Below are 15567 nucleotides of genomic sequence, written 5' to 3'. Positions count from 1 at the left end.
CTCTTATGCATTTTATCAAACACTTGGTGGGCATTATATTTACAAGCATAATGTACAAGTACTCATAGCATGGATTTTTCTTTGTTTACTTCCTAGTGTAGCAAAAATCGATTAAATTCACATCTTTTCTTTCATTTTATGCTAACTCATCTAATTTATCTATCACATACATGATCATGCATCAAATCACAATTGTAAGCATATTATAGAAATCATCATGTTCATGAAGGTCTTACAACAAATGGGTATAAACCCTAACCCTTTCAATAATCGAAATGAAGCATAATTATCAATCTATTATGAGTTCCTAACTTACATTTGCATAAGAATTGCACCTAATTTCACGTTTGGGTTAAAGACCCACTTCTCATCACTCACCAAAACAGGATTTTCGACTTACCTATTAATGTTCAAGCTTAGATGGTTGAAAATTCGAGTTCTAGCATTGATTTGGGCTCTCAATTCCTTCCTAATCTTGAGAATCCTTGGAAACTAGGGTTTCCCCTTGGTCTTTGCTTCTGATCGATCCCCAACACCACCAGTGTGTTGGTGTTTTGTAAATTTTCTAGTAGTAATAAAACTTTTGTCACCATTACAAATTCAGCCCCAATGGTTATAAGTGTTGATAATTACCACACTAACTTACTTTCTTATTAACTAATATCACATTCTTTTAACTTGGTTAATTCTTACAAGTTATACACTTTAAGTAGCATAAGTAAATGAATAGCATATTTTGGGGTGTTACATGTACGAAACGGATCATAATTATATATATGACCATGATCATGTTTATATTATTAATACTCGTTATTAATAATAATTTGTTTATCTTAATTAATAAATTTGTTGCTGGTATTAACTGAGAGACGGGTACATGGACCGAGTGAGACATGCACACTTGCATCTCGCCACTTATCGCACATGCACACTTGCATCTCGCCACTGGTCGCGCATGCACACTTGCATCACCACTTATCGCGCATGCATGCTCATCTCACCACTTGTCGCGCATGCATGTTCTTCTAACCACTTGTCCAACTTCTATGTGCATGTCCGTCACTTGGCAAACATGCATGGATCTCCATACGCTATATAGAGATGTATTGAGTTGGGTTTAGGATTGAATATTTTGCACAAGAGAACTCTTAAAAACACTCATAACCGGCCACCGCCGCAGCCGCGCCGCCAATACCGCCGGTCACCGTCGTCGCGCTAATACCACCGACCACCTTCGCCGCTACCCGGGGTTATACCCGTGTTCCATTAGTTCGTGTAACTAGCACATGTTTGTTGAACATTGGTGTGTCAACCGATTAGTTATTAACCGAGGTATATCTTTCTCATTAGTAGTTAGATAATCTTACCACTGTACTCCTATTCATATGTAACCGGATCCTAACAGGTTTCGTTTATTGTTGATTACTCTTTCATTTTCCGCTGCGCTTTATTGATTAACTTGCTTAAGTCATTGATTGTTATGTCCTGTTGTCGGCCTTGTTGTCCCTCTGCCATCAGCAGGTTAGTGGAGATCGTGGGGCAGGTGTCGTCGCCCCTTGATTGGTGCCACGTAGGCGTCCTTGTGTACTCTCTGTCTCCTGCACGTCAGACGATCGTGGAGCACGATTGAGCATATCCTGGAGGACGCTGATTGGCTCTTTTGTTCTGCCACTTGCACCTTCTGAATTGGCCTTGCGCTTTAGCCCTGCGCTACCCTTGTTGAGCACGTAAGTAGCCCGCGTAGGATTATAGGTGTTGAAGGCTCTTATTCAGAATGGTAAGTGTTGAAGTCGGTGTTCTTTCTTGTTTGGACCTCGCACGAGGTCAGTATTTGGTGAAGTAGCCCGCGCGAGTCTGAGATTGAACAGCTTGTTAAATCAGAAGTATGGTCCCCGCGCGACCTGTCGGAAGGTCTGCGTAGCTTTTTGGGACCATACCCCTTCAAGTCCCCATAGTCCAGTGTTGCACCATGCACGAAGTAAGTGGTTGGAGCTCTGGACTTAGAAAAAAGGAAAGTGCTAGTTATGAAAAATGCTTGATTGATCTTGGTAGGCGCGCGCGTGTAATTGCTTCCCAGTTACTACGGCGCGGCTACCGGATTTGGCTGATGAGGATTCACCGCTTTTGGGGGTAGGTGCGCAGGCTTGAGTAATCATCAGAGCTGCGCGGCCTGAGTAACTTCTGCATGGAGTTTGTAGTAATTTTGGGCGGGAAAACCCTCGAATTTTGAATTCTGACAAGTTGGTGTAAATGTCGTTGATGGCGACGTTTGAGTTGACTGCTGACACGGCTTTCATCAAGTTGTCCCTGACGGTTCGGCTTTCCGTCAGGCGAGTGAGGCCCACGCGTGCGTGGTAACCGTCACCCCGAGAATCCTGCCTTACGTGGCGTCCTCTGATTGGATACGCGCACGGTGAATCCGGCATGTTTACCCATCGCATTAAATGCGATGAGTATATATAGCCGATGGTAGGAGAGAATAAATCACAATCTTCCCTTCGGTTGTTATATTTCCTCTCTATTCGTCTTCAAACCCTCTTTGAATCTTCTCACCTTCAACGGAGCAGTAGCAGATCCTCAAGTGCAGATATTCAAATATTAATATTTTACCAGAAGATTCCTAAGTTTCTCTTAAATCTCCATGGCTGAAGAAAATCCTCAAGAAGAAAACCCTGGTGAAGAAGGTCCACTTCGTGTCCTGAAATGGGACCTAGGGTTGTTCGAACAGATCACAAGGGGCTTCCGGTTTCCACCGGAGTGGGATGCCCAATACCCCGGCCAGAATCAGACGGCCGCCGATGCACCGCCGGGGTATATTACCCTCTTTGAGGACTTCTTTTTACAGGTCAACTTCCGTTTGCCGGCGACGAACTTCATGGCCCATATACTTCAGTATTATGGGTTTCATATTTCACAAATGAGCCCACCCGGCATGGTTAGGGTGAGACATTTTGAGTTTTTATGCCGGGCCCATGATATAGAGCCCACAATGGAGAAATTCCAGGTATTCTATCAGCTCATCAGGAACATGGGGTTCTATTCCTTCGGTAATCGGTGAGCTGCTAAGAAGATGTTGTTGAATCCACCCAAGAGTTTCCATGACTGGAAACAGAAGTTCTTCTTCATTCGCGAGGAGGTGATGCCGATTGCAATGACCTTCCATCCGCCGGAAGTGATCGAGAAGGAGGAGCTGGCGATTCCCAAGAAGGAGGGTTGGTATGTGAAGCTCACTCCTACACCTAATCGAGTTTTTGGTTAAAACGTTCTGGTAGCGGCGCGGATGAGTGATCAGTGGCCGATGGAGAGCAAAGAAGTTCCAATTTTGAAGTTTCAAGATAGAGGTTAATTACTTCTTTGCTTCTGTTTTTTTTTTTTTGTACTTTTTCTGTGCTTAACTTAACGATTTCGATTGTAGAAGCGCATCTTTGGCAAGCTGTCTTCCCCACCTTTGGTGGGTCCATGGGCGTGCGCCCGCTGGAAGCAGGAGAGCAATATTGGTATGAAGAGATTAGAGGTCACTTTATGTATCCAGTTGTTGGAGCTTTTGCCAATCCACCTACTGCAACCGAAGGTGCGCATATACCTAACCCCCGGCCTTTGCGCACTATAACTTCTGTTGGGAAAGAGATTGTCTATCTTTCCAGCGAGGAGTCTGTGGGGTCTTCAAATGGGGAGCTAAGTTCCTGGTATAACATCTTTGCAGGTGTGTTGCGCGACCTCGGGATTGACCCAGAGGAGAAGAAGAAAAAGTCCAAGAAGAAAAAGATCAATACTATCGACGCTGATGTGACCAGCCAAAAAGGTGGAAGTAGTCGCGCGACTGCCGGTGCTGCTGATAAAGGTATTCTACGCCTTCGTCAGAGTAACTTAGAGGATTACGTTATTACTAGTGACTCACTCGAAGGTTAATCGCGTATAGGCGAGAAGAAAACCGGAGCCGGTGGTTCAAAGAGCTCAGGGAGCGCGGGTTCATGGAACCCTGATGCTGGCGCTACCCCTTCTTCCATCGCTATAGATGAAGATGAAGAGGAGGAGGCAGAAGAAGAAGAGCCTGCTGAGAAGTTGATAAGCAGGAAAAGGAGTAGGGAGACCACAGCTGGTGCCTCTGTGGCGCAGAAGGCTGGTGGAGCTCCCGTAATCGGGAAGCAGAGCAACCTCCGCGCTCTATATAAATTTTCTCCCGGTTAGTTTCTTGACTACCTTGTTCTTTGTTGCCACTTCTTGTTAACACTTGGTTTCTACAAAGGCCAAAAAGAAGACCCCTGAAAAGAAGGGTGTTGTTCTCAAAGACCCTCAAGAGCCTGCGCTGAAAAAGACCAAGGTTACAATCAAGCCTTTCAAGACCGCTGGGTTGGAGGCTGAGAAGGAGAAAAAGAAGGCTGCTGAGAAGCCTGTTGACAAGGCTGCTGAGAAAGAGGAGGGGGAGAAAAGAAGGCTTCTGGAAAGCCTGTTGTTGATGATCCCAAGGAGACCGGGCCTGCTGCTACAACTGCACATGAAAAAACGCAGGGTCTGGAGGTCGTCCATATCACGGGGTTTGACCAGCCCCTTCATGAGAAAAGGAAAGGACCTGAGGTTGAGAAGCCGACTAAGCCTGCGCAGGCTGATGCCCCCGTTCGTACTGTTCAAGTAACTTCTACTACTGGGGGATCAGGTTCTGCTATTAACAAGGAAAAAACTGCTGTTGCAGGTGGCGCGAGCTCTGGTGGCGCTGGAGGGTCTATACCATAGTCTCCCATCGGCCCTAATGACACTGTGGGCGATATTTATTATAAAACCTACACAGAGGAGGCTCGCGGCGATGCTCCCCACCGAGCTCCATGGGGTTTGAAGTAGAAGGATACCTTCCTGGAGTTCGCACCCTGCCGCGACTGGTTCTTGAACTCCTTCCCTCCAGGGGAAGTTAACCGGCAAAGGGCGTGAACTCATGACAGCTTGTATCATGCGTATGTAGTTGGAGAAGCCAACACTCGCGCCGTCAACCACCAGATCGTGCGTGAGTGGCGCACGATGGTTAAAGAGCGGGCTGAGTGGGAAAAATATCATGAGCGCCTGTTGAAGCAGGTTAAGGAGTATGAGAAGGCTAAAGCTGCCTTTGCTGAAGAGAAAGCTAAGTTTGATTCTGATAAGAAATCAGAGGAGTGGGGTCGTGAAGGCCTTAGGGGTAAGCTTCGAGTTGAAGATCTTTTAGCGAAGGAGCGCGCAGAGTGGAAGAAGATATATCAAAAAGACAATCAACGTATGTATGTTGCGCGCTCTAAAATCACAGATCTTGAAGCTCAAGTTACTGAATTGAAAGGGAAGATTGAAGATGAGCGAACCTATAAGGAACGCGTTGAGGTCTGATCAGTGTTAACCCTTCTTCCCTTTATGCTTTTTTGCTTGTGAAATTATCTAAGTCTGTCTTTCTCTCTGCAGGCTGAGCTGAAAACGCAGGTATCCAGTAAGGACAAGGACCTGGTGGCTAAGGACGTTGAAATTGCAGAGTTGAAACGTCGTTTGCAAGAGAAAACCGACAAAAGTGAGTCCCTAGAAATCGATCTTGAGGCCGGACGAGTGAAAGCTGCCACTGCTGAGGAGGCCAAGCAGAAAGCTGAGGAGGCGCGAGACATAAGTACATCTGCCCTCAATGTAGCGCAAAACAATTACTCTGAGGCTCAAGGCATCGTTGACACGCTGGTTGCCGAGGCTGAGTGGATGCATGGCAGAGGAGTAGTTCTGGTATGGTTCTCTTCTTAACTTAGGCTTTATTTGTTAAAACCTATTTCTTATCCATTGTCTTTGCTGTAGATTGCCAACTCTATCCTGAATGCTGGAGAACTGGATGGAGCTGCTGCTGCTCTCATAGATGCCTCACGCGCGGTTGGTCACCGTGGAGGTTATCTAGAGTATGCGCAGCATGTTGAAGAGGCAATAGGACAAGAGTTCGATGTTAGTCATTGCTCAGTGACCGATCAGGCTGATGCTGCATTAGCCCGCGCTGAAAAGGCTTATTGTAGGATCGTACGCCGACCTATACGAGTCGTTCAGAGGTAATCTCCCGTGTTTCAGATGTGGAATAATAAGAAACAAAGGTAGAAATAGCACACACTTCACTCTAACTGCTTGATTTATTGATATAACAGCTTTTACAGTTCAAACGTCACACCGGAAGAGCTTCGGTGCGGAAATCAACACGTTCGTTGCAGATCCGCTCATGAGAAATCTATATATAGGGCATCTGGTTCGCTTTTGTGACCAGTGACCATAAAAGCGAATCTCACTGATGACACAAAAGCGGACCTCTCATCTATAACCCTAAAAGCGAACCTCTTTGACTTATCAGCGAACCTATTAGTCCAATCATGTATTTTCTCGTATTTCTAGCCCTAAACTATACAATGTAATGATAGACATGATCCTAGACAATCCTAGACGAAATCAACAGATGTAGTGCACCAACAGACTCCCCCTCAGATGTTGATGGAGTCGACTATTGAGCACCAAAACTGTGACTGCATATCTTCAGTCTTGATCAGTCTCTGGGCTTTTCTTTCTCTCTATCTTCAGACTCCCCCTCTCGATTTACTGGCATTTCTTTATTCTTCAGGATCTTTGTCTGGACTCTTCATAAGCTTTCAGGATCGATCAATCTGGCTCCAACAGAGGTCTTTAGGAATTGAAATCTGACACTCTATCTTCAGATCCAAAATCGAAACCTGGCTTTCCTGCACATTCTTAACCCAGAAATAAATTTTCTAATTTTATCACTTTTACGTGCACCAACACTTACATGTAACTGTGCACCAACACAGACTCCCTCTCAAACCAAAACCAAATCCAAATTCTGATAAACCACATGAAAGGTTATATTATGAAAACATTTAATTTCACACAAACACTCCCCCTCAAATACTGCTCATCATGTTTAGCACTTGGAATTTTGAAAAACAGCTATTTAACATCAGTTGTCGAAAATCTTTTTGACTTTTTAAAATTTATGCTAAAACACACTGGAAATCTTTTTGGATTTTGAAATAAAGAACCCTGTAATGCAGTAAAGAAAATATTTACATACAATATTTTTGTGAGTTCGTGTAAGAGGATCATATCAGTTTATGAGATATGTCACTAACACCGTTAAGCTTGATTTCATTTTCAGTTCTAAACAATTCACCTAGATTGTCAGTGTATTGATCCACTGAAATTTTCACACAAAGTTCAATTGATCCGAGATACGATATTAATGTCTTAAGAACTTAAACTTATCCGTGTGTCCCACTACTTGAATATACTCCCGTATCCAGATCCCAATATTCAGTCTTACAGGTGAGTATACCACAGCTGATATCTGTATAGGGGTAGATGCGAAACCGTGAGAGCTCAGGTCAGAACTTCCGTTCAGCAGAGAGATGACGGCTCGACTTTTGGTGGGTCCCCTTTAGAGGATCTTTTTATTTCAACAGCAGCGACTATCAATTTTATTGTTTCATCAGCATGCTGAGGGCGAAGCTATGTTTCAAGCTTTTGCGAAAAGCATTATCCGGGGACTAGGTCAGTACTTCCATACAGCAGAAGTCCCGGGATAATACCCCAGATATCACTGAGCATAAAGACCTAGTATCTCAGAATAAGGGACCTTTCAAACAAGATTTCAGGGGTTACCTATATATCCAAGTTTGTGTTAACCCACAGAAAAAGCAAGTTTGAAATTTAGTTTATATCTCGTCACAATTTACTAAATGTGTAAAAACCTACTGGCACGTCCTCAGTGAGATTGTTTATCACATTTTATCTTTACATTTCTTTAGCATGTTGTGACAGCCTACTGATGTACTATCATTTCCTCTTTTCACAACGAAACTCATTTTTGATTTTTATCATGTTTTTGGCTTTTTCAAATTTTTAAATGTTTTTGGATTTTCTGAAATTTCCCTACTCCCCCTAAAATGCAAACACATTTCAAAAGAAAATTTGAAAACAACTAGACTCTGACCCAATTGAAACATAAAATGCAAAACAAACTGTACAGAAACTAACAACTGACATCGAATCACATCAATTCGCCATTCACTTGGCATAAACAATCAGAACTCCCCCTATCACAAACAATTTTCTCATTTAGATTTCAAAACACTTAAGTTTGTTTTTAATCGAAATGACTTTTCCGGAAAATGGGTTTTTGTTGATAAAAACCACTTGTAGATTTATCATTTTTAAGTACGGGGATGTGGTTCATCATCTTGTCTATCTTTTACCCATATGTAGTAAATCAAGTACAACTTAATGTCCCTGATTTACCATTTGCAATCAAGCAACTCTAAACCAATTGTAAAAACACACAATACCACTTGTAGGAATGTTACGTCTACATCACCATTTTACCAATCAGGATGCCGATTCCTGCTTCGCACTTACCAACCTGGAAACTCCGGCGTAGTCCTTCAACCTGTAAAATCCAAAACACTATTCAAATTCTTTCAAACAAACTATTCAAACACTAGAAAGATGCCGATTCCTGATCCACGAAATAAACTTGGGATCTCCGGCGTAGTCCTTCGACTATCATGGGAAACAAACTTCCATCCAAGTCTTTTCAGACTTGATGGATTTCAATTCTTGAGCAGTAGGGTTGTATGTAGCCTTTTTCGTGGCGTAAAAATCTTTGACCCCCTTTGCTCTCCCACTCAACATCTTTCCAAAAATCTTTTTAACATTCCCATTGAATGTCTTCTCGACATCAAAATCATCTTTTTCTTTGTAAAACTGATTTGAAATCTCAGTTTTTCCAATTTTCTTCTTAACTTCCTCAAATTTTAGTGACGGAAACTCTTCATCATTCACTAAAATTTTCTTCTCAACTTGTGGCTCTTCTGGCTTTGTGGAACCAGATTCATCGCCGACATTCACATCAACCTTTTTAACAACCCACACTTGGTTGTCTTTTTCTTTCTTTTTGTAAAAATTCTTTTCCGAACACTCACCAACCTCATATTTAGAATTTTCAAAACATTTAAGTCTATCGGTTGGTGGTTCAACATCAACAACTTTTTCTTTTAGTTTCTGAGAAACTCCCTGTTTTGTTTTTGCATTTGCAGAACAATTCCATGCAATGTGACCAATTTCATTGCATCTGTAACAGGTACGAGTCTCCCTTTGATAAAACACTTCAGTTCCATTCTTCTTTCGCTCAGCAAGAAACTCTTAGTTTGACTGTCTCCAGAATGGTTTCTTCTGTTCTTCATCTGAGCTTCCACCTGACACAAATTCTGTTTTTGTTTTAGAATTTTTATCATTTTTATAATTTTCTGGTGGCACAAAGCCTAAACCTTTCTTTTTGTAGCTACGATTTTGGTTAGGTTTCTTTTGAAAACCCGAACCAGAATTGTAACCCTTTTTCTTGTTTAGACGTTGTTGAACTCTAGAAGTATACTTTTTGGGTTTTTCAAATTTTTTTAAAACTTTCAATTCAGGAATGTTAATCTCTATTAGTTTGAAAGTTTTGTTAATGGATTCTGTTTTAATACTCATTATTGGAAAATCTTTGTTGTAATATAATTTGTCAGAACCATTCAAAGTATAAACAACTTTGAATGTTTCATCATTCAAATTTGACTTTGATAACAAAAAATCTAAACTATAAGACCGTTTGACCGATGAATTTGGACTGTTGACTGATGAATTTGACCCTCCAGACTCAGATTTCGACTCGGACTCCTCATCAGTATCCAACACCTGATCGACCACCTTTTTAATTAACTCAGACTCATGATCGGTATCGGATGAGGTAAACGTGACATCAATGTTATCTGGTAAAACGTCAGTTGTGTCGGTTTTTAACTTTATATTGACTACTTTCTCAAGTTGCTCCTCGTTTGGTTTCCTAGGAGAATACCCATCCCAAATTGGAGGCGGACACTTGTTATAGCTAACAGTCGGTTTCTTACCACAGTCTTTCTTCTTCTTTGGCTTCTCGTCTTGAAAACCTTCCAATCCTGCAACAGTTGGGTAAACACGATCAATGAGATAATCAGAAGTAGAATAGCTTAACAATAACCGCCTAATTCTCTCATTTTCGATCTTTTCAGTTTCCAACTCTTGCTTCCATTTGGCACTCTCTTCAATGAAGAAATTGATCGCTTTTTGTTTTGACATCAAAGTTGCATTCATCATTGTCAGTGCCTGTTCTCTTTCTGAGTTTGTAGTTTGGAGACCCGTTACTGTTTTGTTCAAGACATCGTATAATTCTTTCACATAATTGAGGTTGAACAGTAACTGCTCCTTCTTCTTCTCGTACTCAGCTATAATGTCGTCTTTTGCTGCACATTCCTTGCAAGCTTCCAAACACTTCTCAGAAGGCTTGACGACTTCAACAATCTTCTCAACCTCGATTGTTTTCACAACTTCAATCACCTTTTCTACTCCGATCACCTTTTCTTCTTCTTTCTCAACCTCGGTAATTTTTTCAGCAACACTTTTAACATTCTGAACATCATCTTCAGATTCTTTCTGTTGTTCTCGAGCAGCTCTTTTCTCCTTTAGTTTCTCCATGCGATCTGCAAAATAAACATGAAAATTTTTAGGAGAAAGATGAGATTCAGCAACATTTACATATTTTTCTTCTTCATCATCACTGGTTTTGTCAACCGGTGATTGATCAAACTCTACAGATTTTTCAGAATCAGCATCTGATACACTAGAATCAGACGGTGTTTGATCAAATACAACTTCCTTTTCTGAAACAATCTCATTTTGTACACTCTCATCAGAACTCGATAAACTCTCATCTGAACCCTCTGAAATATCTCCAGATCTTTCAGAAAGTTCATCGGTACTTTCTGAATTTTCATCAGATGACACAGACTTTCCATCTTCACTTGCCACATTCTCCCCGATAGATTTCATCCAAGTAGCAAATAGATCTGGCTCTCGGACGATCTTGGCAATGAAAGCTTTAAACTCTCCCTTCTCATCCACAAACATATCCCAACTAAAACCTTCTGGTAGTTTCTCATCATCTTGATCGATTATGCGTGCTGCTTTGCCTTCAGATGATATGTAATCACTCCTGCTGAAATCTACCAAACATGCTCTCTTGGGATCTTCAATCTTTCTCCCATTAGCCGTCTGTGGTTCTTGAGATTGACCAACTTGTTGATAGATAGCTTTGCGGTAGTAATCATCTTTTCCAAATGGATTCTGTGCTCCGCTAGCTTCTCTCCCCTTGCACTCCCGCTTGAAATGGCCTTTCTCCCTGCACCGAAAACAAGTAACTTTAGATTTATCAAAACCTAAAGTAGATACATGAGCATCAAGAAAGTCATTTCTCCCGGTAATTGTTTTGAACTTGTCAGCACGTCGAAGAACACTTGCAAGACACCATTTAATATCCATGAGTTCCATTTCTTCGGCGTCTATCTGATTGTAATCCTCCTTTGTAAGCATAGGATTTCCGATCCGACCAGCAACAAGCCCTTCATAGGATAACAACACAGAACCCAGAAGTGCCATGTGGTCTTTTGCAGTGTCTTCAGAGAAGCTTTGAACTTCTGGAAGATTGAGAGCTATGTTGCATTGAATCACATATCCATTTCCTGTTTTTGTACTCTGATACTGAAAACTTGTGTTTGTCTCTTTAGGATTTACACTTGGAAATGATGAAAACCCGCTGCTACTATTGTTTGAACCCTGATCAGCTTTGTCAGAAGAATCACCAGCACTGAATGCTGTCTGAATTTTCGGACTTCTCTCAGACTCAGTGGCTGGACTGCTACCCCTATAGTACATTTTCACATCTTGTTGACCACTCGGACTATTCATCCTAATGATCTTTTGCTGTTCCAGATTCTGAGCCTCTAATTTTTCGATAAACTGTCCAACTGTCAGTCCGTCATAAACACCCGTGTTTTTCAATATCATCAAATACGTTCCCCACTCCTTCTGAGGTAACGCATCAGCCAACTTATCCACATACTCTTCATGACTTTTGTCAACACCAATCATTGTCAATGATCTCACTAAGTGACAGTATCTCTCAATCAGCTTCTTAGTATCCTCTCCTGGTAGGCTGCTAAAAAGATCAAACTCTTTCTTAGGCAATGCCTTTTTGCTTTTAATCATACTCTCACTTCCCTCGAATTTGACTTTAAGAGCATCCCATATTGACTTAGCAGTTTTGTCGTGTTCTAACAGAATGAATATATCTTCTTTAATCGCTTGTTGCAATAAACTGATCATCATTTTCTCCGCTCTGTACATTGCATGTTCTTGATCTGTGAATTCGGATATCTGTTTGATAACATTCACCTCCGTTCTCGGTAACACATACTTCTTCAAGATACATTCCCATGATCTAAGTTGATTTGCTTGAACCCAGTTTTCAAATCTATCCTTCCACCCGTAGTATTCTTCGATACTCATCAATTTCGGGGGTTTCTGGGTGGTTCCCGTTTCGTTTTCTAGATTCATGGCTTGAGCAATCGCAGCTGGTGATGACGATGTTGCAAACGCATTGTAGAACTCAGTATCCATGATGACACGATATCCAAGACAAATGACTTATAAGTGAACCAAACTTGAACACAAAAGCGGACCAGACAAGTGTCACAGAAGCGGACCAGCAATGTTCACAAAAGCGAACCGGTAATGGTCAATTCGAGCGGACCAGAAAAACAGTCTTTCGAGCGGACCAGACAGCAACCTCTCGAGCGGACCCTTCGAGCGAATCTCCCAAGCGGACCAGAAAATTGTCTTTCAAGCGGATCTCTTAAGCGGACCAGAAAATTTTCTTTCGAGCGGATCTCTCAAGCGGACCAAGTCTCAAAATGTACTTAAAAGCGGACCAGACAGCACCTTGGAGCGGACCTCTCAACTGTCCTTAAAAGCGAATCTCAAAACGAAGCTGTTTTGACCCATTTCTCGTCCTTATTTTTGCTTGAAACTTTCAAGGGTTTGCCTTTGATTGATAATACACAATCTGTGAGCTTTTGAATCAATTCTGACCGTGAAAACTTCCCGAATCAAGAAAAGAATGTGTAGAAGTAAGAAGAAATGTCGAAAATCAGCTATATTCTGCAGATAACCTCCTCCTTGGCTCTGATACCAATTGTAGGATCGTACGCCGACCTATACGAGTCGTTCAGAGGTAATCTCCCGTGTTTCAGATGCGGAATAATAAGAAACAAAGGTAGAAATAGCACACACTTCACTCTAACTGCTTGATTTATTGATATAACAGCTTTTACAGTTCAAACGTCACACCGGCAGAGCTTCGGTGCGGAAATCAACACGTTCGTTACAGATCCGCTCATGAGACATCTATATATAGGGCATCTGGTTCGCTTTTGTGACCAGTGACCATAAAAGCGAATCTCACTGATGACACAAAAGCGGACCTCTCATCTATAACCCTAAAAGCGAACCTCTTTGACTTATCAGCGAACCTATTAGTCCAATCATGTATTTTCTCGTATTTCTAGCCCTAAACTATACAATGTAATGATAGACATGATCCTAGACAATCCTAGACGAAATCAACAGATGTAGTGCACCAACACTTATGACCATCTATCACTGCCTGTGATGGATTTGGTCGCAAAGGCACTGGAGCATGACGACTGGTGCCAACGCTTAAAGCAGATTCTTGACCCTCCAGAGACCGTGGAGTTGTCTGATGAAGAACCAGCTAGAAATAATGGTGATGGTGATGGCAATGGCGATGGTGATGGTGATGGTGATAAGCATGACGATGATGATAAGCATGACGATGATGATGGTGGTGACGGTTATGAGTAGGTAGCGTTGACAGGCTTTGTGCCTTGTAATTTTCTTTTTAGATGTTAAATGTAACTCATTGCGCAGGCGCGCTTATTTTGAATTGAACCGATGATGTTTTGTATCTATGTAACTATTGCGCGGTTGCGCTTGTTGAATATGACGTTTATGTTTGGTTTCCCTTTGTCAAGTTACAATTATTTCATTGTTGTTAGAAACTTTGGTTAAGTTGCGTAGTTGTTGCGCGTTCCACGTGCGCGGGATGATGTATCCATCCAGTGTGCGCAGCTTGTATGCCCCTTTTCCTAGCACTTCATGTACCAAGTATGGGCCTTCCCACTTGGGTGCTAGCTTCCCAGGGCGTTCTGCATTGGAGGCTTCATCGTCTCTGAAGACGTATTCTCCTGGAGTGAAGGTACAAATGCGCACTCTTGCATTATAGTACCTCTCTAGCTGTGTCTTGTACTTGGCTTCTTTGATTCTCGCTATTTCGCGCCTTTCTTCGAGTAAGTCCAAGTTAAGACGGCGCTCTGCCTCGTTATCAATTGTGTTGACTGCTGTCAAGCGCGGCGAGGGTAGGCCAATTTCAGCTGGGATAACCGCCTCTGAGTCATAGACCATGCTAAAGGGGGTTTTGCCAGTGCTTGTCTTCGGCATGGTTCGATGAGCCCACAGGATGCTCGGGAGCTCATCTACCCAGCCTCTTCTCTTCGTGCCCAGACGGGCTTTTATCCCTTCGACGATACTCTTATTGACACTTTCTACTTGGCCGTTGCCTTGAGGGTGCGCAACGGAAGAGAAAGTGTGCTCAATATTAATCTCCTTCATCCATTTTTGGAGATCTTCAGAAGCAAAATTCGTGCCATTGTCTGTTACGATATTGAGTGGGAGACCAAAGCTACAAATGATGTGTTCCCAAATGAACATGCGCACCATCATTGCAGTAGTTGAGGCGAGTGCTTTGGCCTCCACCCATTTTGTGAAATAATCCACGGCAACAATTATGAACTTCATAGCTCCAGGAGCTTCAGGGAAGGGTCCCACCATATCAATCCCCCACTGCTGGAAGGGCCAGGCAATGGACACAGGGATGGAATCGTTTTTTGGGCGCAGGGTTTTCGGAGCGTTCCTTTGACAGGAGTCGCATTTGTGCAATTCCTTTAGGGCGTCAACGTGCATCCCTGGCCAGTAATATCCAGCGTTCATTATCTTCGCAACAACCATGCGCGGGCCCGCATGGATGCCGCAGATTCCTTCATGAATCTCCCTGATTAAGTAACTTGCATCTTGGGGGTCCACACAGCGCAAAAGTGGCCCCAAGAAGGATCTTCGGTACAATATTCCACCGTTCATCTCATAGAACAAAGCCTTGTTCTGTATCTTTCTAGCTTCCGCTTTGTTTTCAGGGAGTATTCCTTCTTTCAAGTACTGGATGATAGGGGTCATCCAAGATGGTTGCCCTATCTCGATCACATCCACTTGTCGCAGCAAAACCGACGGGTTTTTGAGTACTTCAATTCTTACATCCTTGGCGAGATGTTGAAAAGACGTTGAAGCGAGCTTGCTCAAGGCGTCTGCTGGTTTGTTCTCTGAGCGATTGATATGAACTACCATGTATGACTTGAATTGTTGAAGCAATTCTTTCGCCTAGTCCAAGTACAAAGCCATAACTTCAAATTTCGCATCATACAACCCGTTGATTTGTCTTGATATGAGTAATGAGTCAACATGAGCTTGTAAGTTTTGGGCTCCCATCTTGATGGCGAGGCGCAGGCCTGCCAAGAATGCTTCATATTCCGCCTCATTGTTGATATT

At 42.5% G+C, this 15567-nt stretch overlaps 1 protein-coding gene across 1 annotated transcript; it reads right to left on the bottom strand.

Moving 5' to 3' along the window:
* Window positions 1–13938: 13938 nt before the first annotated feature.
* Window positions 13939–15366, bottom strand: LOC110888488. Its single transcript, XM_022136012.1, has 2 exons — window positions 14475–15366; window positions 13939–14357 (listed from the first exon to the last, which is right to left on the bottom strand). The coding sequence occupies exons 1-2, from the start codon at window positions 15364–15366 to the stop codon at window positions 13939–13941; spliced, it is 1311 nt and encodes a 436-aa protein (XP_021991704.1).
* Between the last annotated feature and the right edge of the window lie 201 nt (window positions 15367–15567).

Source organism: Helianthus annuus, chromosome 11, assembly GCF_002127325.2.
Source record: "Helianthus annuus cultivar XRQ/B chromosome 11, HanXRQr2.0-SUNRISE, whole genome shotgun sequence".
NCBI classification, from domain to species: domain Eukaryota; kingdom Viridiplantae; phylum Streptophyta; class Magnoliopsida; order Asterales; family Asteraceae; genus Helianthus; species Helianthus annuus.
Note: the sequence above shows the minus strand (reverse complement) of the source record. Positions and strands in the feature narration are given on the sequence as shown.